The sequence below is a fragment of the Xiphias gladius genome, chromosome 1 (genome assembly GCF_016859285.1).
Source record: "Xiphias gladius isolate SHS-SW01 ecotype Sanya breed wild chromosome 1, ASM1685928v1, whole genome shotgun sequence".
NCBI classification, from domain to species: domain Eukaryota; kingdom Metazoa; phylum Chordata; class Actinopteri; order Istiophoriformes; family Xiphiidae; genus Xiphias; species Xiphias gladius.
Window position 1 is genome coordinate 17987365 of NC_053400.1, and position 23081 is coordinate 18010445.

Here is a 23081-nt window from a genome sequence, read left to right on the forward strand (position 1 = left end):
GCAAGCTAGGAGGCGGGTAATGTAATACAGGAAATGCAAAGGCATAATGACAGAGGGAAAAGATGAGGCCCATGGGAATATCAACATTTTCCTGATATTATAAAATTTCTAAGAAAAAATATATACGACTAAAATTACAATATATTGCCTTAGCATCCAAAAAAATGAACTTCCCGGGCCTCTGCCATTTCTGCAAACATCAGAAAACACATCTCAACTTGTGAACTGAGAGCTTTCAGAAAAATCCAAGGTCAGGTTGTGAATACCACAAGAAGGGGGCATTCATATGGACGCTTCTCATGAAATGGTAAACAAGATCCCATCTGAAGGCAGCAACTGGAGCGTTCAGTATTTCCTCAGTCCAACATGAGAGGATGAAGAAGTGACGCATAAAGGAATGAAGTTTGATGCTGAAGTTGCAACGTTTCTTCTAGACTGGCAGGTAAACAGCTGTTAATGCTAACATTGCCAATGTAGTGATAGCAAAAACTTAGATATATCACCTTTAAAGAATATTTGTTAACTACATAAATCTTAAAATTGATAAATGGATTAATTTTTTCCCTTTTTTTTACTTACGCAAGAAAGATAAGCAGCTCTGTGCTCTTTACTTTGACAAGTATATATGTGCAATACACAATGCAAAGAGAGAGAGAGAGAGAGAGAGAGAGGAACCCGGGTGTCTGGGAGTCCACAGGTCAGTTTTGCTCCTGGGCCTGATAGTGACTTAATCTGGCTCTGACTGGTAGGATCTGAAAAGCCATACAACACCAGGAGTGAGCATGAAATTTGTTTCAGTTAGTTGTAATTTGGATGAACCGACCTATTCTTGGATTAAAAAATTGCCTCCTTTGTTTAAAGGATAGATCCATATTTTTTCAAGTCCGTCTTAAGACAATAGGACATTGAAACAAGTTCATCTTGCTTTGATTATTCTTCTTTTTCATACAGGCCATTAAGAGATCGCTTCCTAGTGTGATTTCAGTGGAAGTGATGGAAGACAAAATCCTCAGTCCTTGTTCTGTTCAAAAATGTATTCCAAAGTTTATTTTAAACTGTTATGGGGCTTTTAGTCTGAGGTAGTTGAAGCAAGAAGATATTTACCATATGTAGTATACTTTACTGTAAAATCTCCTTTTTCTGTATTGCACACAGTGTTTCTTTGTCAAGTTGCAGTGGAGGGCTAGTGTGTGTTGATGGGGGGGGGGTTGAAAAGACTGTAACTTTGGAAGATATCCTCTCTATTTGATTAACTCAGACTGTTTAAACCTCATATTAATCTCAGATTAATTTAATATTAAATTTGCACATTTTTGTATTGAGGACCGGGTCCCCCATCAGTGGAAGCATTTTAGGAAGTGAACTTTTTATGGCCAGTATGAAGAGGGGGAAAGATTACTGTATGAAAAACTGTTTCAATGTCAATATGGCCATCTGATTATTGTTTTAAGACAAACCTGAAGAATTGTGAACCTATCCTTTAAGTACAAAACCGTACAGCGCATGCTTGGACTTAAATGTCTTTGACCCAGACTCAAGTTTCTCAGGTAGCAATTGTGTGCTTCCACAGCTAGCCCCAAATGGTAATGTGTGGCCTTGTGTTATCGATGGTTAAGGAAAATGTTACAATCATGCTTGGAAATACGTTCACCCACATTTTAAGACGAGGAGGCAGCGTGTCTTCTCCGTAGGCCACATTCTTACACGGAAAAGCGCTGCCTTACAGGCTAAACCCAGGGACAATCGCTACATTGCTCACTCGGTTCTCCTGACTGGGTGTTTCGGTGGCGGAAGATGGCTGACAGCGGGTCCGTGGCAGCGAGAAGATGCGACTCTGGCTCGGTGTCCTCTGTGAGTATGGAGACCATCTCGGCCCTGACGGATCTGGAGGACCTGGAGAGAGTTTACCAGCAGCTCTGCGCGGAGGAGGTTCGTATAAAACGACCGTTAACGACGGTTTGTTTGACGTGTACAAACAGTCGCTGTCCTCCTCCACGTAAACACCGCCGACGCTGCTGGCTCAAAACAGAAACTGTTAGAAACGAACCAGCTTAAACAAATTATGCCTAAATGAACGTAAAACAACGAAACTTTCGACTAGTCTTTGCAGGTCAGGGTTATATACGGTTTACTGTTTTCTAGACAACGCGGAAGACCGGTGTGGCACTAAATTGTCTGGGTGCAAAACACTCCACAACACCTGTCAAGTACCATGAAGTACAGAACAGGTTCTGGGAAGCAGCTCATGTTTGGATATAAGTTTCTGGTTTTTTTTATCATTAAATGCTATTCTACTTTTATTAAGGAACCACATGACACCCTAAACACACACCCCACTCCCAAACAGTGGTGGGATGTGACTCAGTACATTTACTCAAGTACTGATTTACTTTGCTTGAGTATATCCACTTCATGCCACTTTATACTTCACTACATTTCAGAGGGAAATACTGTACTTTTTACTCCACTATATTTATCTGACAGCTTTAGTTATTAGTTGCTTGACATATTAAGATATTTGCATCAAAACACATGACGATCTTATAGAAAATGAGGCTTTGTTAAAGAAACTACTCAATTAGTCGATTGAGAGACGGTTAATTAGTAACTATTTTGAAAACAAATAAATAAATAACATGGTTCCAGCTTCTCAAATGTGAGGATTTGCTGCTTTTCCTTTTAATCATTTTAATTTATTTTTTAAAAATGTTGAGGTTTGGACTATTGTTTGAACAAAACAAGCTTTGTGGAAGTGTCACTAAAGGCTCTGGGTAATTGTGATGAACATTTCTCATTATTTTCTGGCTTTTTACAAACCAAAAAATGAACGATTTAATTGAGAGAATAATTATTAGTTTCAGTCTTATACAAAATAATTATAAATGAGCTCCACCTCAGCAAACTGCAGCAGTAAAATGCTGCTTACATATGAATGCATGAGTAATAGTAATCTAAAAATATAATATATGATAGTTTAACAGTCACAGGAGTTATTTATTATGCTAATTTATAAGATGGTACTCATCATATGTTTTGTTTTCCGTTCATTACAGAAGGAAGTGGAAGCAGAGCTGGACAGACTGGTGGGGCAGGAGGGAACCATTCACACAAAGATGCTGGCACTACAGAGGATGGGGTACAGTTTGTACAGATTAGAGTAGTTAAAAAAAAAAAAAAAAACTAAAAAAAAAAAACTGATGATCATAGACCATCACAGTTTATCATCTTTATAAAATAATCTGTGTTGTGTTGTGTAAAATCCGGTCTCTTTGCTCTCCAGGCCCAACCTACAGTTGATTGGAGGAGATGCCAGTCAGCTGTCAGGCATGATCACATTTACCTGTAGCCTGGCTGAAAACGTGAGCCGCAAAGTCCGACAGCTGGACTTGGCAAAGGTAAAAACACATACTTAGTATGTCTACTTACCTTTTTATGCCTCCGTGCTGGCGACGGTCATGGACAGAGGCATTATGTTTTGGGGTTGTCCATCCGTCCCATTCCCATGAATATCTCAGGAACACCTTCAGCGATTTTCTTCGTATTTGGCACAAACATCCACTCGGACTTTAAGGGTGAACTGATTAGATTTTAGTGGTTAAAGGTCAAAAGTCATGGTCACTGTGCCCCTAATAAAAGTATCAAGAATTCGTACTCTAATTATGACAAAATATACTTAATACTTTCATTGAATTCCTTCAAAGTCTTCACTGCATATATTATAGGAGTCTGGACAGATGTAAAGTGCAACTTGACTGGTTGGTGAAGGCATACAACCACGAGTAATTCTAGTTAATTTATAAAGGAGAGTTAACTTTGCTGTATGGACTGATACACTGTAAGTGATGATAACATACAATCAATTCTAATATTTAGTCTACCCTCATTGATTTACACCACTCTAAAAAAGTTTCAACAGAAACTGAACATTATAACATTCATGAAGGTAGGATTTATTGCAGCACTTCTGCATTAGGCTGCATTAGTTAAGTAGGTGTACCAAATATACTGACAGCTGAATGTATGCGTTAACGCGGCGTCAATTAATATTGACAAAATGTCAAAAACACCCATACAATCTGATACAGTCCAATGCGAATTCCCTATAACATGCATAAACTCTGTTGTTGCTGACACAGTCTCAGAGGTGTTTTTGAACAACTTTCATTGTAATGCAATCCCATACAACACCACAAACCACAACCCTATAAATTACCTTAGAGTGCAATGTATACCTCTCTGACACAGCATCAAAAATTAAACGTTCTACAAAGGTAGCACTTATTAAAGGAATGACATGTCTTATTTTATTTTCGTAGACTCGGCTATATAATGTCATCCAGCGTGCTGATGATATCCTCGATCTGAAGTTCTGCACGGACGGCGTGCAGACAGCTCTGCGTAACGAAGATTATGAACAGGCTGCTGCTCACATCCATCGATACCTTTCTCTGGACCAGTCAGTTATTGAGCTGAGCAGGCAGGGAGAAGAAAGTACGAGGCCCCTTCCTTTCTGTCAAAGTGCATTGCTCAGTATACATTCTTACATATACTCTTGCAGTGAAGAGGTACAGCAGTCTTGTGTGGTATTCTGTGTTTTTGTACGATTTTCACTTTGGATTTGTCAGATCCAAATACGGATGTAGTGGTTCATAGAAAAAAAAAATTGTGTGTGCCAAGAAAATAGGTCACATCAAAAGCAAAGACAATTTGGTTGTTTTTCAGACTCTCTTTTTGACTACTGCAACCCACCAATGATCTTATTACAATAAATGTTAGGTTGTTTATAGTTTTTTTTCACTGCACTCTAAGTAACCAAACATTTATTACAATAAATGTTAGGTTGTATATAGTTTTTTTCATTGAACTGTAAGTGTTCCTGTGAATATATTCCTTTGCTTGCACATGTTTTGCCATTACTAGACCAACACTGTAACACTGCCAATACTTCATGTCTGCTCAGGCAGCGCTGTGGATGCCAGTCTGGTCATGCTGCAGGAGGCAGAGCAGAAACTGAAGGTCATCGTTGCTGAGAAGCTCGATGAAGCTGTAGCAGCAGTCGACCTCGCGCAGGTGGAAAGATTTTTCAAGATTTTCCCTCTCCTGGGCCTCCACCAGCAGGGCCTTGCCCGCTTCGGTCAATATCTCTGCAGTCAGGTCAGTAGTAAACTCCATGAGACATGCTCAAGTGTTGGAAAGGTTTGTGTTGAGCGGTTTGCCAGTCGAATTCCTCTAATAGTAAAACTGGTGATTAAAGACTCTTTTTTTCTGCTGCTCTTCTCCTATGACCACTATGGAGGTTTTATGTTTTTGGTCCTGTTTGTTTGCTTGCCTGTCTAGTTTTTGATATAGTTTCCAGGATATATCAAAACTTAAGAAGATTAAATTCAGTTGAAAATTAGATGATGGGTAAATGAACAGGTGATGGTGCAGATTCATTACGTTTTTCACGGATTTCTCAACATTGTGGAATAGGGCTTTTTAAAACATTTTCACTAGTTTATCATGGATCACTTAGAGACTGAAAGAGATCTGTATTCCCTGGTTGTCTATGTGTATTTTGATGACGAATAGATGGAGATTCTGGATCCAGATGTAGTCTTAAAATATCTATACACTTCCTTTTGAAATAACAGATTTAGAGAATTGTGCAGCCTTGGTTCAGATACACACTTTTGAAGAGCTTCCTGTCATTTACTGTAGTAAAATGTGCACTCCTTACTGTTTGTTGCTTGTAAATTCAAACTTGTAATTTCACTTTATCCTGATGTTGCACTTGTTGTATTTTGAGTGTCAGCTAAATGCTTAAATTTGTAAAATCTTCCCTTCCTGGAAATACATGTGTCTATCTGCTCATTTGAGTCATGTTTTGGTTTTGTGAGATCACTTCATCAGTTATCTTTGTCTTTTAGTCTGATATAGTCGCAGATATGTGACAGTATGTTGTTTTGATTTTGATCATACAGTATTAGTAAATTTTGTATTTTTCTGTATTTTTCCACAATCACTAACACAGCTTGCCTCCAAAGCTGAGGAGAACTTGCTTTTAGCCACAGGAGGAGACCTGGGTGAGAAGAGAGCACTGCTGGTATTTGCAGACACTCTGACACTCCTGCTGGAAGGTGAGAACACAGGCCTGATATTCTATGTGTGTCTCTGTACTCTTGTTTTTTTGGTTTTTTTTGGATTGGTGTAGACTCCACTAATGTGCTACTCTGTATTTACAGGCATTGCTCGTGTCGTTGAGACTCATCAGCCTATAGTAGAGACGTATTATGGTCCAGGCCATCTGTACACACTCATCACTCATCTGCAGCAGGAATGTGACCGACAGGCCCAGAAAATAGTCGACAAGTTCATCCAGCAGAGAGCATACCACAACAAGGTTTGAATGACATCTGGGTCCTGTTCCTCAAATGTTGCTTCACTAATTCAGGCTAACCTGATTTTATCAGGCTAAAATGATACTGTTTATTCTCATCAAGCTAATTATGTTCTTTGAATGCAGTGTAAGATTGATTTGGATTAAGTTAACTTGAATAACACTGCTCTCTTATTTTGAAATAAAGCCAGAATGAGTAGAGTTGAAACCATGATCACTATTTGATTGCAGTTACATGAACTGGTGTGTTGGGAACCCTCCCAGCAAGCACTGTGGCAATCGATTCATAGACATTAATCTTATCATATGTGTGTTCCTTCGTTGTTACTGGTGTCATTTTGTTCTGCACTATGCTCCAAAATGTTCCCACTGTTTCCAGACTTTGATCAATGTTAAACTTTAGATATTACCAGTGAATGTGGTCTGACTACGAGTGATGTTGATGCATGAAGGGTGAGGTTCTCTCCAATGGGTATCCAAGAGACATAAGTGATAATCACAAGCCTGCTATAAAAATGATACCTTCCGAAAATCTCCCAAAAAGGATCTTTAATTGCGAAAAAAAAATGTAGTTAATCATTCAATAAGTTTTAGAGTTCAAATGACAAATTACCATTTTACCGTCGGATTAAATGCCAAATGTTCTGGCTCCATTTGTCTTTTAACAGTCAGAAATTTTTTGTTACGTTCATATGCTTTTGCATACAGTATCTAAAATTCTGGACCGGTTCTTTTTTTAGTGAACGACCTTATTTTGTTTTATATTCTATAATGTATTAGTATAGGTATTTAAATTGTAATGATTACATCAACAGATAATAATGAGTTCTCAGTAACCTGCACGTTCTCATCTAAAATCAGACCTGTATTTGCATTCTTTCATTATAAATCTAAGAAAGGGAGCCCTTTGTATCTGCAAATGGGTTCATGTTTGGGGTCGACCCAAAAAAGTCGTGGTCCTGATCCAGCTGACTTTGTAATAAGAGGCACTTTAGCAGGTGTGTGTTTAAGGACTTGTTGCTATCCAGCAAGAGGAATGTGTTGTCTGGTATGAAGAAGATCACAGGTTTCAAGGCTAATAGGGGGAATCAGGCTGAGGGAAACCTGAACAGAACCAAGAAATTGCGCATGTTCTCCAGCAACATAGAACCCACACCCTCCCTGCCACCACAGCTGCCTCCCTCCCACACCTCACTAGTGATTAATACCAGCAGTTTACACGGTTCCTACCCCCACCCCCCCATCTCAGACCCCAACATCTACCTACCTCAGCAATCCCTTTGTCACATGGACAAAGCAGGCAGCACTGTGAGAATCATGTTCTTTGACTTCTCTAGTGCCTTTAACACAATCCAGGCTGTCCTGCTGAGAGAGAAGCTCCATAATGTGCAGACAGACGCCTCCACAACCCTAACCCTAACCCTAACCCTAACCCAGATGACTGTGGTTGTGGGGTGTGTCAGCAATGGACAGGAAGCAGAGTAGGGAGACCAGGTGGACGGATTTGTGGATCGCTTGTGGCATGATTTGGGAAAAATCACCTGCTCTTGAATATGATGAAGACCAAGAATATGGTCGAGGACTTCAGGAGGACCAGGACAATGTTAAACCTAATTTCTATCCTTGGAGTAGAGGGGATGTTGTGGAGGGATACACTTACTTTGGAGTCCACCTCGACAACAGACTGGACTGGAAATGCAGCACAGAGGCGTCTACTTGAAGGGTGAGACAGACTCTACTTCAGACTCTACTACTTGAAGGGTGAGACAGACTCTACTTCTTGAGGAAGCTTAGGTCCGTTAATGCGTGCAGCAAGATATTGAAGATCTTTTACCAGTCTGCATTGCAAAATTCTTTGCTGCAGTCTGCTGGGGCAGCAGCATCAGAGCCAGGGACACCAACAAAGTGATCGGGAAGGCCAGCTCTGTGCTTGGGACTTCTCTGTAGCCCTTGGAGTTGGTTGCCTAGAGGAGGATGCTGCACAAACTGTTGAATATGATGGTTAACATTTTGTATCCCCTCCATGACCTGCTGGTCAAAAAGCAAAGCATTTTCAGTAGGAGACTTCTTCAGCTCCACTGTGACAAGGAATGCTACAGGACGTTCTTCCTGCCAGCTGCCATCACTGCTCACCTGGACTTTTTATTTATCACATTATGTATCATAATGTAATTTATTATGTATAGTATATTATTTTATCACCATTGTACAGTGTATATTCAGCGACAGTATAGCTTTGGGTCTATCTTCAGTCTCCATATTTTTCTATTATTTTACTTAGTTACTTAGTCGGTGTAGTTATTGTATAGAATTTAGCCTTTAATTGAATGTTGTGTGTTATTTACCTGCCTCATTGTTTTAGTGATTTATGTGAAGTTGCTGTCGCAACACTGCAATTTTTTTTACTGCAATAATTTTATTTAATAAAGTACTCCATCAATCAATCCCCGACTACAGTTCCAGATAAATTTTAAACCAGATTCGAAGAACCAAAAAATCCAGACTCATGTTAAATTATCAACAATCTCTGGATAACTCAGTTATCAACATGCAAAGAACGGGGCCCTGAGCTGCATGACATGATTGTCTTTACTGCGCACCTGTACCTACTGTGACCTGAATATGTCCTGCAGTTTCAGATCGTCCAGAGCAGCATGATGAAGAGCGTGCCAGGGGAGAGGATTGAGCCCAGGTATTTGTGTTTGTCTCAGCAACATACTGCGTTCCCCTCTACATATGTCTCTGTGGGGTTTTGGTTTATACCTCTTGTCTTACATCAACAGGGAACTGGACCCTGTACTGACAGAAGTTACCCTGATGAACGCACGGGCAGAGCTCTACCTGCGCTTTTTACGTCGTCGCATGATGGCCGACTTTGAAGTTGGAGACGCACAGAGTATCACACAGGGTAGTTTTATACGAACATTTGATGATGTATACAAAGATGCCTTTTTGAGATCTGGAGCTGAAAACATGCTGTATATCATTTTTTTTCTTATATCTTGAACAACCAGAGCATCAGCAGAATGTGGAGAAGCTGCTGAAACACTGCTTGCTGAGCAGGACGATGCAGGAGCTGATTGGCTATTATATTCCAATGGAAGAATACTACATGAGAGAGTCCGTCAACAAGGTAAATTACTCAGCCTTATATATTATTATTTGCATAGTTCAATATTTGTATAGTTGACAAAATAATCTCATAACTCCATCGATTTTACACATCAGTCTGTTTACAGGTGTTTGGGGGGAGGGTAATACCGCATATGTGGAAAAATGTATTTAAAATTTTTATTGGCTGCACAGGGTCCTGCAGAAAACTTGAAAAATTTACTGCTACTACCATAACACACTTTAATCTCCTACCTAGCTGTTGCTGGTTGAGTTGCATTGTGTGTAATGTAGGGGCTAGGTTTTGATAAGGAAGAAGAATATGTGGAATAGAAAATATAATATCTCTGGTTGTGCTGCACTGAATTCAATCTTTTTTCAGTCAGTGGAGTAATCGTTTAATGCAAATATATGGTTCTATGAAATAAGTGTACATGTTTTCCAAATTGATGAGAAGGTATACTTAATAAATACCAAGATAGACAATGAAACAACCATGTGACCCATTTAAAAACAGAATTTAACACATGTAGATAACATGAAACTTAATGTTATTATGTAAGAAATCCAAATGTTAAACATTTAGGACAGCCCAAATGATATCGTATTTCCCACATTAGATGTAATACTTACTTATCAGAACATATAAAATGATTTCTCCTCCCCAGGCTGTTACTATGGATACGTATGAAAAGGGTCAGCTGACCTCCAGCATGGTTGATGACTGTTTCTATATTGTGAAGAAGTGCATCAGCAGAGCTTTATCCAGCTCCAGCATTGATTGCTTGTGTGCCATGATCAACCACGCTAACTCTGTGCTAGAGTCTGACTTCAGGTACTCACCTCTCTCTCACCATGCCGTTGACATATGCAATACTTTTTTCTTTAATCTTTTTTTCGCGTCTCATGCATATATGTGCCCCCTCCTGCCCTGTCTGTCTCTCTTCACCTGTCAGGGAGGTGTTGTACAATAAGCTGCGGCAGGGCTTCCCGGCTACGACGCTACAGGACATCCAGCGTGGCGTCAGCAGTGCGGTCAGTCTGATGCAGAGCAGCTTACAACAGGGCAAATTCAACACACTGGGCATCGAGAGCGCTGAACATGCCAAGGCTGCGTTTCTGGTAAGATGCATGGATAGTTACACACATTCGCACATTTTTTTTTTTATGTATATTTTTTTAAAGTACGGTGTTTTTCCAAAAAAAAGTAATCACTCATATACTGTGTTTATACACTGAGCTTTCACTTTCTGAGTTTTACAGACAATTGATGTGTAAATATGAACTCTTCTTTAGGCCTAGCTTCAGCTCTCAGGTTTTTGCATAGGGCTTGTTAAAAGAGAGCAGCAGTAATTTAAGTGAGGAATAAAATGCATGAATGATCAAATGTAATTTGAGTAATGTATGAAGTGCTTTAATTTTTAAAATGGCTCTCAGCTGAAAGAAGCACTACTTCAAAAATCTTTTTTCCCGTTTGTCAGAAGGTAAATTGAAATCAAGACACACTCAGGTTTATAATTTATCTATATCTACTTTGACTGTAGAAGCCAAAATGCAAATTTTGTTTTTAAAGAAAGAGAAAATAATCTCAGATTTGCTATATTTGATCCAGGATTATATTATACACAAAGTACTAGTTCAGTTGATGCCGAAAAAGCCTCAAATAACTTCAGAGTCTGAGTTCAGAAAGCATTTTTTTTGAGATTATTGAGCTAGATTTCGTTAAAACACACAGGAGACTGTCAGAAATCCAGTGCAAGTCATTACAGTAGTGGTTTATGTATGGTTCTGTATTTTCAAGCTCATTTCCTGGAAAATTAGCTGGCATTTAGCTGTAAATTACTAGGATATTTCCAAGAAAGTCCTACACACTATGTTACTGATTATAAGGGAAATGGATAAAGTGTTGGCTTCTACAGTTATTTAGTACCCGCTCATTTTATTCAGGTTTTTAAATATCCGACCTGTTAAACAAAGCCATCATTAATACTGAGTGTGTGGTTTCTAGGGCAGCAGGCATAAATATTTAAGTGGTATAACTAAATCACCAGTGGAAATGGGACATGTGGAGATAGGACTAAGATTTGTGCGTTACAGCAAAGCATGGCAGGCAGGAGTCAGTTGCATCAGTCTCAGTGTCCCACCAATTCTCTGCTGCTATTTAAAAGTCTAAAATATTACCAGTGATAATAGCAGTCAGATAGATAATTATTAATTACTGAGATAAACTATGAGATTGAAGAGTTACATCAGTTCTCTCAAAGCTTCAGGCAGAAAGCAGCTTTTAAACAAATCAAACTGGCTGTAAGAATTCATTAACCCTCTTTTTTTCTTTCTATCTTAGGTGACTCTGAATAATGTCGAGGTGTGTAGTGAGAATATCACAACTTTAAAGATGAATTTAGAGGTAGGTTTCACAACTGTACCAGAGCTCTGCCTCTTTTCTGTTCATCATGTCATTTATAGTTTAGCTCATTACTCGGAAATTGACTTTTTCTTTTTCTTTTTTTTTTTCCCATGCAGAACGACTGCTCCAAGTTGTTCAGTCAGGGGGGCAGCTCTGGCGAACAAGCCAAGATTGAAAGCTGTTTGTCCGACCTTGTCAACACATCCACAAAGTTTAAGGATCTCTTACAGGTTGGATACACAAACACACACACATCCAGACATATATTGATCAGTTCCTGTCAGCTTAGAGTCAGGTATTGCTTATCTACAGTAGGTGTTACAGACTTTGTGCACAGTGCAGGGAATATTTTTATTTATTTCACATTTGTTTACTGGGAAAGTCACCGGATAGTAAGAAGCACAGTCCAGCTTTGTTGAAGTCTTTTAATAAATAAGCATCTAGAGACAATGTTTCTAGTAGTTTTCAGGGGGAGGAAAAAAAATTGAATTTTATTTATATTTACGTTATAAGTACGGTACTCAGAGACATGTATATGAGGTGTTTTTCAGGGTCAGGGTTAGGCGTTAGTTGTAAATGTGTGTAACTCAGGCCCACTCATGGTACAATGAGACTCTTCGGCCATCCACTGAGTGGTACAAATTTGATTTTCTGATGTTATTTTGTTTCACAGGAGGGTCTGACTGAGTTGAACACCACAGCCATAAAGCCTCAGGTTAAACCCTGGATTAGCAGCTTCCTGGCCATCTCACATAACATAGAGGAGGTAATGGTCTCAGATTCCTGCACACAAATAAACCAGAGGGCAGTAAAACATGTCGCTGTAACTGCTGGTCTTCCTCACAGGAGGAGTTTAATGATTATGAAGCTAACGATCCCTGGGTGCAGCAGCTCATCGTTAACTTGGAGCAACTCATGGCAGAGTTCAAGGTATCTGCAACATTCGAGCTACCACTTTGTATTTTGCTGAATATATGTACTCCTCCTTGCTCTTTTTTATCCTTTTCTTTGTTCTTCTGCCTCACCAGATGGCCCTCTCTCCTGTCATTTATGACACTCTGACCAGCCTGATGACCAGCTTGATATCTATTGAAATGGAGAAGACTGTCCTAAAATGCTCATTCAGCAGGGTGAGGAGCTGAGCTCAGCCACAAGGTGGCACCGAGCTCCCTATGCTGCACATCACGTTACATCACATCACATCACAGACCCGCATGATGAAAAGCCTCCAGCAATGATTTATTAATGAGTCCAGGAAGGCCTGCTGGAGAGGGTGGTTCCTTTTGGCTCGTTAGCATCTCCTATTTTGAGCAGTGTGTTTTTACAGAAAGCCTCTAAATAAATTCTTATACTTCGTCCAACATAAAGTCTGGAATAAAATATCGCTCTGTACATAACATATCCTTTTTTTTTGTTGATTTACACCATGTTGATCATTTTGTTGTAGCTTGGAGGGCTGCAGTTCGATAAAGAGCTTCGGTCTCTTGTGGCGTACCTCACGACTGTAACCACCTGGACCATCAGGGATAAGTTTGCTCGTCTAACACAAATGGCCACCATCCTCAACCTTGAGCGGGTAATTTAAATAATTTTACACAGAATAAACATCAGTATAAAAGCAAATTTTACGTGTTTTTATCTCAAGATTTATGTTGGTTTAAACTGGGGGAGGAATGTATCTGGGTACATTTACTCAATTACAGTTTTTAGATACGTTGAGTATTTCTGTTTTATGCTACTTTATATTTCTGCTCCACTACATTTCAATTGGAAATATTGTTCTTTTTACTCTACTACATCTATACGACAGATTTAGCTACTACTTACTTTACAGGATAAGCATATCTATACAAAACATGTCCTGAGCTGTTAAAATATGATGCATTGTTATAAAATAATAAACACAGAAGCATATCAAATTGTTAAAATGGCTCCAGCTCCACTCGCTACAACAGTAAAATGGGGCGTCCAGGTGGCTTTGGGGTCTGTGGACGCTGATGGTCAGCGTCCCCCGTTAAAATCAAGCCAGGAACCTTTGTTTCAAAAGTGCCACGGAAAATAAAAGAATTCCAAAAGTTAAAGCCTAATTACACAATAATGCATCAATAATAATAATACAGTAATATAATGTATAATAGTATTATGCTCACAGGGGCTATTTGTCTGTATTGTGAATACTTTTCCTCTGTTACTTTAAAGTACTTTTTCCTTTTCACTGTGTGGTATCCCTACTTTGACTAAAGAATCTGGTTTAGTCAGACTCACTTGTACATATTTGTACTGCAGGTAACTGAGATATTGGATTACTGGGGCCCTAACTCAGGCCCCCTGACGTGGCGGCTGACCCCAGCGGAGGTGCGTCAGGTTCTGGCGCTACGTATCGACTTCAGAAGTGAAGACATCAAGAGGCTGAGACTGTAACTCACGAGCCAGCGCACTGGTTATCAGTGAGTGCTGTGCGGTACCCACCTTCTGATGCATTTCACTAAAGAGCTCTGCACAATCCAGATTTAATCCATGTTCATGTAAATGGGTGTGGGCAGGGCACGGGCAAATGGCTGGGGATTTCTGTTTTTGCTGGAAACACAAATGCTCATTGCTTTTCCAGGAGATTTGAGTCGAGTTTTCAGACTCTGCTTTCTGCTCCATACCTGGCTGATGTCAGTCTGTATCAGAGCTACTGCTCAGCTTTTAGGGGCCAGGGTTTGTGTTTGCATGGCAGGAATGGCAAACTATTTGCTAGGAGTTAACTGTAAAATATGTGATTATTCTCTTAAATGTGTAATTAAAAGTGTAAGAGTGTAATTGTCTCAAAGTGGGAGTTGGAACCTCTTAACGTGTAACTGGCTCTGAGAAACGAGGACACAGTGGGACTGAGGAGCGGAGCTCTGCGGCTGTCAGTGAAACAGCAGTAATGAACATCATACCCATTAAACTGACAGAAGCAGGTCAGACAGCTGATCCAGCCTAGTCATTCAATATATGAATAGCTCCTTGTCTGTGATGATGGAACACTTTTAACCTAATAAATTGAAAGCCGCTGTGCAATGCTCCTGATCCCTGCCATCCAACACATTTCGCCAAGTGCTGCCCTATTGCCATGCGAGAACTGTTCCCAATCTTTTATACATTTTTCTGACACTAAATACAAAGCTGTGTTCACCAGGCAATGAAGCATTAAAAGTGGTCCATTCTCATAATATTCAGCCTAATTTCCTGGTCTAATGTTAATTCTCAGCACAGATTAAAGCAGGTCAGTGTGCGTTTAAACTTTTGCTGAGAGGACAGCACTGCCATCGTACAATTTGTTATCAACCCTCTTACCTTCTCCAGAGCAATCAGACTCAGACCATGAACACAGGGATAGTTAGGAAAAGTGTGGCTTTAATGTAAACACAACATTCGATTGGCTCAGCACAAACATTCCACATGAGAGCAACCAATAAACTACTGAATAGGATGGGGTGCAGCACAAAAACATTCACAGTAAAAAAAAAAAAAATCTGGTATAATCGTAATATATATATACAGTACGGTGCTTGTAAGGTGAAAATGGAGATAGGATATGGGGACTGATATGTGACAGGTAAGAGTATACAGGAATGGGAAGATGAATTTCTGGGTGCACAGGTGAAAATGGAGAGCTGTACTTTTTCTCTCTGAAAAGAGAAATGTGACAGACGGGGGATAATGGTTCCCTGTTTACTGATCAGGGGAGAAGAGGGTTAAAAAAACCCCAACTCCCCAGACAGAGGCTGCCTCAAATAATATTGTTCTCCTCGTGCAGTCTTCTATTTCTACACAGATTCACATCGAAGGGTAAAGCACGACACAGAGAGCAAGATGTCGTTGGAGGGCTGCTTTCTACCCTCTGAACCGTAGACAGGTATCGGTGTACCCCAGTTTTTCATGACAGGAAATAAATATGTGGCACGGGATTTCAGGAGGTAGGAGGAGGCATGTAGGGCATGAGGGTTAAATAAATAAATCATTCGATGATAGTAAAATGTTAGATCTTTTACTTAAGTAACAATAATTGATATTGTGAGCAATGATTTCTGATCCAATCCCCTGTCGTTCTGATCTGTTGCTCTCGGATGGTTGCCACCGATATGACCTTTTTCTCTCTCTTTTTTTTTTTTTTTTTTTTTTTTTTTTAAGATATCATTGGCTGATAGGTGTTTCCTCGGGCTACAGCAGGCCAATGGCAATGGGCGGCCACTCTGAATAGAAGAGTCCTCTCTTTCATTATCTTTTGAAGCAAAAGAGAACACAGAGAGTGGAACAGACCTGCAGGCTACTCAGTCATGTGTGGGACTGGAGGAGAGGGGAGCTTTGTCCCCTCTGAAAGTTAAAATAGCCTCCTCCTTTCCAACCATGACCCTCAGCCATGAGGATGGCACCTCCCCAACATCATAATCATCATCTCCACCTTCACACACACAGCAGCTCTTCAAACTGAGCACCAGAGGTTGTATTCAGTACGGATATAAATGCCTCGGGACTTGCGCATAAAAAAATGTCACATAAAGAATGGGACAATATTCCACGTTGTGCTTAAAAATGACATTGCACTCTCCTCATGATGTATTTCTGGGCTGAGTTGTGCAAAACGAGACTCAAGCTGAATAAACCGCTGGTGCTGCCGCTTCTGTTTCGTCCCAGTTGTTGACACACACATCAACAAAACATGAAACATTCAGCTCAAAAACACATTTTGATATGACAAAACGGGTTGTATACTGAAATCAAAAGGAGAGGAAGGGAAGAAATCATGGTAATAATCCAGTGTGGTGTCTGACGGCAGCTCTTTGGGTCCATTTGGACGTGTAGAATTACATAAGTATATGTTTAAGTATCATCAAAATTATCATTATTAACACCTCATACTCTCCATGACAACCTCTGTGCTTAGCCAGGCCTCAGTATAAGCCACACCCTCTAAGGTTGTTTGCAATAATGATGTCAGTGACGGCATCAAATACTACCTGGATGTTTCCTGTGTCTGTGGCACAGGTCAGGTGACAGTAGATCTCCTTATTGGGAGAGCGGTTCTTACTCTCAAACTGAACCTGAATATATGCAGTAGCATCGTCGTAAGTATTAGCACCTGGAGACAAGTGGAGGAAACAGAGAGAGAAGAGACCAGAGAGCATGAAGGACTAATGCTCATCACTTTGTTCAGGATGCAGCTCTGATTGCGAGTTGAATGTAAATAAAGGGACTCACCTGTGTATTCTGGAAAACAGATGGTCAGCGGTGACTTCTTGATCTTCTCAGCAAACAGATCCTTCTTATTGAGGAAGAGGATGATGGAGGTGTCGATGAAGAACTTGTTGTTACAGATGGAGTCAAAGAGCATGAGTGACTCATGCATGCGGTTCTGCAGGAAGAATAAATACAGCAATGAGGTGTGTTGAAGTGAGGAGACAACTCACGTATGCAGGGTTACAACAAAACACCAGGGTAACACTAAATCTATGAAAACAGCCAATTTACAGTTTGACTGACTGCTTAATGTAGAACTGACCCAGTACCATCAAGACGATGATGATGTTATAGATCTATCTGTCAAAGGTTGTATTTTACTTAATATCAGTGAGGGACAGAACAACTAAACAAAAATCACTAAATAAATCATTTCACAGTTTATTAGAAGTAGTAGTGGTAGTTTCATGGTCTGCCCTGAAAGAAGAATCCCACCTCTGTTGCTCTTCATGTGGTTTCTCAACATTTTTTTTTTTTTTTTCCCACAATGAAAGGGCATCTTTCTTCATTAATTTTTTCGTCTAAGGATAGAGGGTGTTGTACAGATTGCAAAGCCCTCGGAAAGAAATTGGGCTATGTAAGTAACAATTTGTTATGCATAAATAAAACTGACTCGTGTGTAGAGAGAAACACTGAATTCCTGCAGGTCTGTAGATAGTTTTTCTGAAAATTGTCAAATGAATAATGGCACAAAATGTAAAGTTTTGTCATCATCACTCTGTAAACATCAGTCTTTAGGTCCCCAGCCAGAATCGTACTGGTGTCGTTGCGGTCACAGGGCATGCATCTTGACCACTATGCCAACAGGGTGCCCCAGTATCAGCCTTTTAACATCAGTCAAACCCCCCCACCATGAGTTGTGCACGAGAGGCATTCGGACCATATCAACAGAGTCACACTTACAGTTGTTTCATCTTCATGGAGCACCTGGTCGTATCCGCTCAGGGCAACGCAGAAGATAATGGCCGTCACATCTTCAAAGCAGTGGATCCACTTCTTCCTCTCTGACCTCTGACCTCCCACGTCAAACAGCCTGGAAAAAGTGCAAAAAGTCCGTTGAGCCGCAGAGCTGTAATCCCTGAACCTAATCTGAGACAACATGCCAACAATAAAGGCCAAAATGTCATGAGCTACGATGCTGCAACCACCCAGCGCTCCTGCGCTACCTGAAATGGAGGTTTTTGAAGGTGAAGTGGGTTTCGACGATACCGGTGGTCTTCACTCGGGTTCTCAGGATGTCCTGCTCTGTGGGCTGGTAGTCTGCTGCCCCGATCCGGTCTAGACTGTCCAGGTAGCTGGTGACAACAAAGAGGAAGATCAACAAGACTGTGGATTAGAAGACTGGCCTTTTTTTTCTTTATAGAAATAGGGGTTCTTATGGTCCTTTTGCTCTACCCACTATTGAGCAGAGTCGTTAAGCTGGTATTCCCGGGCACGATTGAAGCACTCTTGAGTCCCAGCGTCGGCCCATACACGCTTCATAGCGGTGAGAAGCTCTGCAGAGTACGGCTCCGTGTCCTCCATACGACTGACCACATCACAAACCAGCTTAGCATCGGCCTGGACAAATACATTTCACAAGGTCAGGGGAAGAGGAACAAAATTATATCTGATTATTTATTATTTGTCATCTGTTGTAATGGTATTGTGGGGGTTTTTATAATATAAACCATTATTCGTGTTGCTTTTTTTTCTCTAAGAAGCAAATACAAAGTCAAATATTTCCAAGACTGATGAAAATGACAGTTGTAGTTTGACTAGCATCCAGTCCATGTGAGGGGCATCCATTAAACATCTTAACCCAAACAGATATTGTGACTTATATCAACGACACCAGAAAAGCAAGCTTCTGATCTTTCTTAAATTCTTCAGTCCAAAGCTGGAGGGTAAAGGTAAGACTAACTTTTCTGTCCTTGTCTCCAAACTCAATGCCCAGTGAGTCCATGGCTCGGAGGATGGCTGCCAAGCTCTGGATGGTGTTGCTGTAGACGACAGGCTTATACTGCTTCACGTCATCCCCAGAAAAGCCATCTTCATGGATAATCCTGCATGCGCACAAAGATATTAGCACAGAGGCACAAGCTTGGACTAAACAGAAAAAGTCACACATGTCCATATGTTCCTGCAGAGCCTAAACAATTGTCTTTTCAAAATAAAAGCTCCACATGTTTTGGCAGATTATTGAGCTTTCTGTGTAAGTGTGTGTGTGTGTGTGTGTGTGTGTGTGTGTGTGTGTGTGTGTGTGTGTGTGTGTGTGTGTGTGTGTGTGTGTGTGTGTGTGTGTGTGTGTGTGTGTGAGTGTGACGGGGTTCCAGCCATCTTCCAGGCATCAAACACAACCAGCCTGTATATCTTTTAGCGCTCTCTCCCTTCTTCCTAACATCTCTACCTAAACTGCAACTTTTAAGTGTGTCAGTGTGTGATGGGACAGAAATTGATCACATTCTGGGTCTGTGATCTGTAGTTGGAAAGTAAAGTGATATTTAAGTCATTTATAATTTATGATGGGCAATGGAGTGGAATCAGTCAGAGCACAAATAAATCACATCACACAGGAGTCTGCTGTTACATTTAGTACGACACAGTTAAACTCCCTACAATCTAGTCAACATCAATTCTCCACCAGTGCACCCTCATCCTGACCTTACGTCCGCTGAATCTGCAGAACATCAGTCATATCTTCCTGAATCTGACCTGTAATCCACATTTAAACTCTTTGCTTCCTTTGTGATCAGTGATTGATGCTTGATGGGGAAAATAAATAAGGGAAGATGGTTTTCACCTATATTCATCTCATCACTGGACGTAATGAAAAGATGTTTTTTTTAGTAGAGGTGGACCAACCGGGCCGAATCGAAGACCACCTCCACTAAAATCATAAAACGTTTCACGGAATAAAATATTAACCTTTAGGGAGAAGGAGTAGAGATGCAGCTTCACACGGCAAAGACCATTAAATAATTTAGGGCTGCAACTAATAAGTACTTTTGTTATCAATTAATCTGCCGATTAATCGCTTTGTCTATAAAATATCAGAAAATAGTGAAAAATGCCTGTTTTCATTTTCCACGGCTGAAGGTGACATCTTCAGATGTTTTGTCAGATCAACAGCCCAAAAACTCAAAGACATTAAGTTTACTTTCATATATGACAAAGAAAAGCATAAAATCCTCACATTTACGAGGCAGGAACCAGCAAATGTTTGGTGTTTTTGCAAAAAAAAAAAATTACTAAAATGACATTCGTTCATCAGCATAGTTGCCTATTGATTTTCTGTCACTCAACTAATCAGTTAATTGACCCATACTTTCAGCTCTAAAATAACTCTGACAAGATGTTTAGGTGTGAGATGCATCATGATCTTGGTGGTTTAACACCTCTGCAAAACATTTTCCCGGGGGAACACCAGAACGAGGAGGTATTTTCTCATGATTTGTGCTTTCAGTGTATGTAAAATGCAGGTTATCAGGGATTATAAGTGAATAAGCCTCACATGCCAAAGGCAAAGACAAGAAAAGTAGTTAAAAATGCTTTTCGAAGTTTCCCAGAGCACAAGGTGACATCTTCAAATGGCTAATTTTGTCCAACCAGCAGTCCAACACCTCAAAGATATTCAATTTAATATCACACTTGACAAAGAAAACCAGTGGATATTCCCGTTCAATAGCGTCAGATCCGGTGAATTTTTGCCATTTCTGCTTAACAAATGATTTAAACGATTAATAGATGATCCAAAATAGTTGCAGATTAATTTTTAATTGAATGGACTGATCATTTCTATATACATGTCCTATGTACAGTTTCTGCAGTTGCTGAAAACTGAACTGACCAACCACAGTTTCTGAAAAGTGTAAAATTAGACACCACCGACATTTCTGCAGCAGCAAATGAGGAGCATGGTTAGCACCACATCTCCCATCAATGAAGTTGCCTCTCGTTTAATTCATGTAATCCATACCCCAGATCTACCCCATTGTGTACATCTGCTCAGATGCGATACTCCCATATGATAGGTCACATTTTCTGACAATTTCTTTTTTTTTTTTTTAATTGTTGTAAAGTTGTTTCTTTTGGCTGTCCAGAATCTGCCTCTCTCTCCTTTTCCCACCCACAATGCAGTGAAACTCCATCTGGTATAGTTTCACTCTCATTTCACACATTGCACAGCCGGGCCTGGATCAAACAAAATCAAGAAACTCTGATAACTCTGAAAAAACTGATGATGATGAGGACTGGACAAATCCCAGCAGAGCATACTAAATTTACCCCGCAATACCTAAACTTTATGACCCACAGTGTGTAGTAAAACTCATCCGTCTGCTGCTTGTTTAGGCTAAAACAAATCGCGAAGAGTGTTTGTAAACATGATTTGGCCCAAGTGTCTTGACTTCAGGGCAGAGCAGTGACTTATGGACAACCAGAGACCACAGGAAGCGTAATGAGGTGAAGGGGAGAGGAGGAAGCGGGGCATGGAGGGAAGAGGAGGAGGCAGGGCGCAGTCGGTGCAGTGCAGGCCGGGATGTGCCGAGCAGGAGGGAGGCAGGGAGAGACGCGGCGCTGCCCACGGAGACTGGGAGAATTGTTTCCCAGGACACAACATACAATGGACCGTGCCTTTTTCCGGACTGAAACGTCTAGAAACTTAACTAAGAGGGTTTAGAGAAAGCAACAACAGTGATTTAAAACATCAAAGAGTGATTTAGCTTAGACAGGGGGAAGGTTTAGATGCGGTTTTAGAAGCAATATTTCTGCGTAAATCCGCTTTATAGGCAAAGTACTCCCGGCGATATCGGGCACTTAAAGCCATTAAGATTAAAAGCAGAGGTATTCACTAATGGAGCTGTAGTGACCTCACTGTAATTCACGCACACACACACACACACACAGAGAGAGGGAGAGCGAGAGAGAGCTAGAGAGAGGGAGAGAGAGGAACAACACCCACATCTCCACGGTCGCACACTCCCTGTAGTCAAGTAAAACCCTCGTTCGCTACATTTCAGCACCCAGGCAGTGAACAGCACCCCGGGACGCAGCGGTGAGGCCTCCGCAGCCTCACCGCCGGTCTGCAGGAGGTGCTCGAGTCACCGGTGCTCCTCCGGGGCTACGGCCTCTCGAAACATGGCGGCTCAACCTGCCTGAGCACAGAGAGGGGAGGCGCAATCTCGGGCCTTTTCCTCTGGCTGTTAGAATAAACCAAAAAAGGGACACTCACTTCATCTGTTTGACGATGGTGCTTTTGCCGGACTCTCCGCCGCCTGTGGAGAAACGGAGGGCAGAGTGAGAGCCGGCAGTGAAATCAGTACCACGGAGAGCACCTCCGCCCCATGCAGTCCCACCACAAGCACGCCGAGCCGCGCCTCGGCGCGGCAGCCCCCGCGGCCGGGGAGGCTCTTGCCTTACCGAGCAGAAGCAGTTTGACGTCCTTGGCGGCGACCAGCCCGTCCTCCTTCAGGTTCTTCTCGATGGCTTTGCTCCGGTCCAGAGCCGCGCGCTCCTCGGCGCTCAGTGTACATCCCATGTTTCCAGGCGAATGAACAATCCCGTCGTCGCTCCGGTCCGCCCTGTCCACCCTGTCCCTCACCGACTCTCAATCAGCGCGATGTCTCTCACTCGCTCCTCGGCGCGGTCTGCTACAGCATTAGGCCCGGATTGAGGGCAGAACGGAGCCGGTATCCAGAGACGCTCTTTTCTCCGTGACTCTGAGTGTGTGTCTCGCTCCGTCCCCTCTCTCAGAGGGGGTTTGGGGGTGGGGTCGTTGTGCTCGAGCCTGCGGGGTTGGGGTTGTTGTTAGGTGGGGAGGGTGGGGGGGTCTCTCTCCCTCTCTCTCCCTCTCTCTTGCTCTCTCTACAGGGCGTCACTGATGATGATGATGATGATGATGATGATGATGACAACGAGCGCGAGCGATTTCCACGT

At 41.3% G+C, this 23081-nt stretch overlaps 2 protein-coding genes across 4 annotated transcripts; one reads left to right on the top strand and one right to left on the bottom strand.

Annotated features, from left to right (window-relative positions):
- Nucleotides 1–1520: 1520 nt before the first annotated feature.
- Nucleotides 1521–19291, top strand: cog4 (component of oligomeric golgi complex 4). 3 transcript variants are annotated; one of them, XM_040119709.1, is made up of 20 exons: nucleotides 1521–1929; nucleotides 3054–3136; nucleotides 3281–3395; nucleotides 4317–4491; nucleotides 4961–5154; nucleotides 6014–6119; nucleotides 6225–6382; nucleotides 9013–9071; nucleotides 9163–9287; nucleotides 9394–9512; nucleotides 10159–10325; nucleotides 10447–10612; nucleotides 11835–11897; nucleotides 12014–12127; nucleotides 12571–12663; nucleotides 12744–12827; nucleotides 12926–13027; nucleotides 13345–13473; nucleotides 14184–14344; nucleotides 19102–19291. In XM_040119709.1, the coding sequence occupies exons 1-19, from the start codon at nucleotides 1795–1797 to the stop codon at nucleotides 14316–14318; spliced, it is 2322 nt and encodes a 773-aa protein (XP_039975643.1). In that variant the 5' UTR covers nucleotides 1521–1794; the 3' UTR covers nucleotides 14319–14344; nucleotides 19102–19291. The 3 variants fall into 3 exon arrangements, with proteins under 3 accessions (XP_039975643.1, XP_039975730.1, XP_039975555.1); XM_040119796.1 differs by lacking the exon at nucleotides 19102–19291 and adding an exon at nucleotides 16059–16555; XM_040119621.1 differs by lacking the exon at nucleotides 19102–19291 and having other exon boundaries at nucleotides 1522–1929; nucleotides 14184–15881.
- On the bottom strand, nucleotides 16744–22683 carry gnao1b (guanine nucleotide binding protein (G protein), alpha activating activity polypeptide O, b). Its single transcript, XM_040127060.1, has 8 exons — nucleotides 22566–22683; nucleotides 22378–22420; nucleotides 19069–19210; nucleotides 18565–18725; nucleotides 18332–18460; nucleotides 18069–18198; nucleotides 17127–17280; nucleotides 16744–17007 (listed from the first exon to the last, which is right to left on the bottom strand). The coding sequence occupies exons 1-8, from the start codon at nucleotides 22681–22683 to the stop codon at nucleotides 16820–16822; spliced, it is 1065 nt and encodes a 354-aa protein (XP_039982994.1). The 3' UTR covers nucleotides 16744–16819.
- Between the last annotated feature and the right edge of the window lie 398 nt (nucleotides 22684–23081).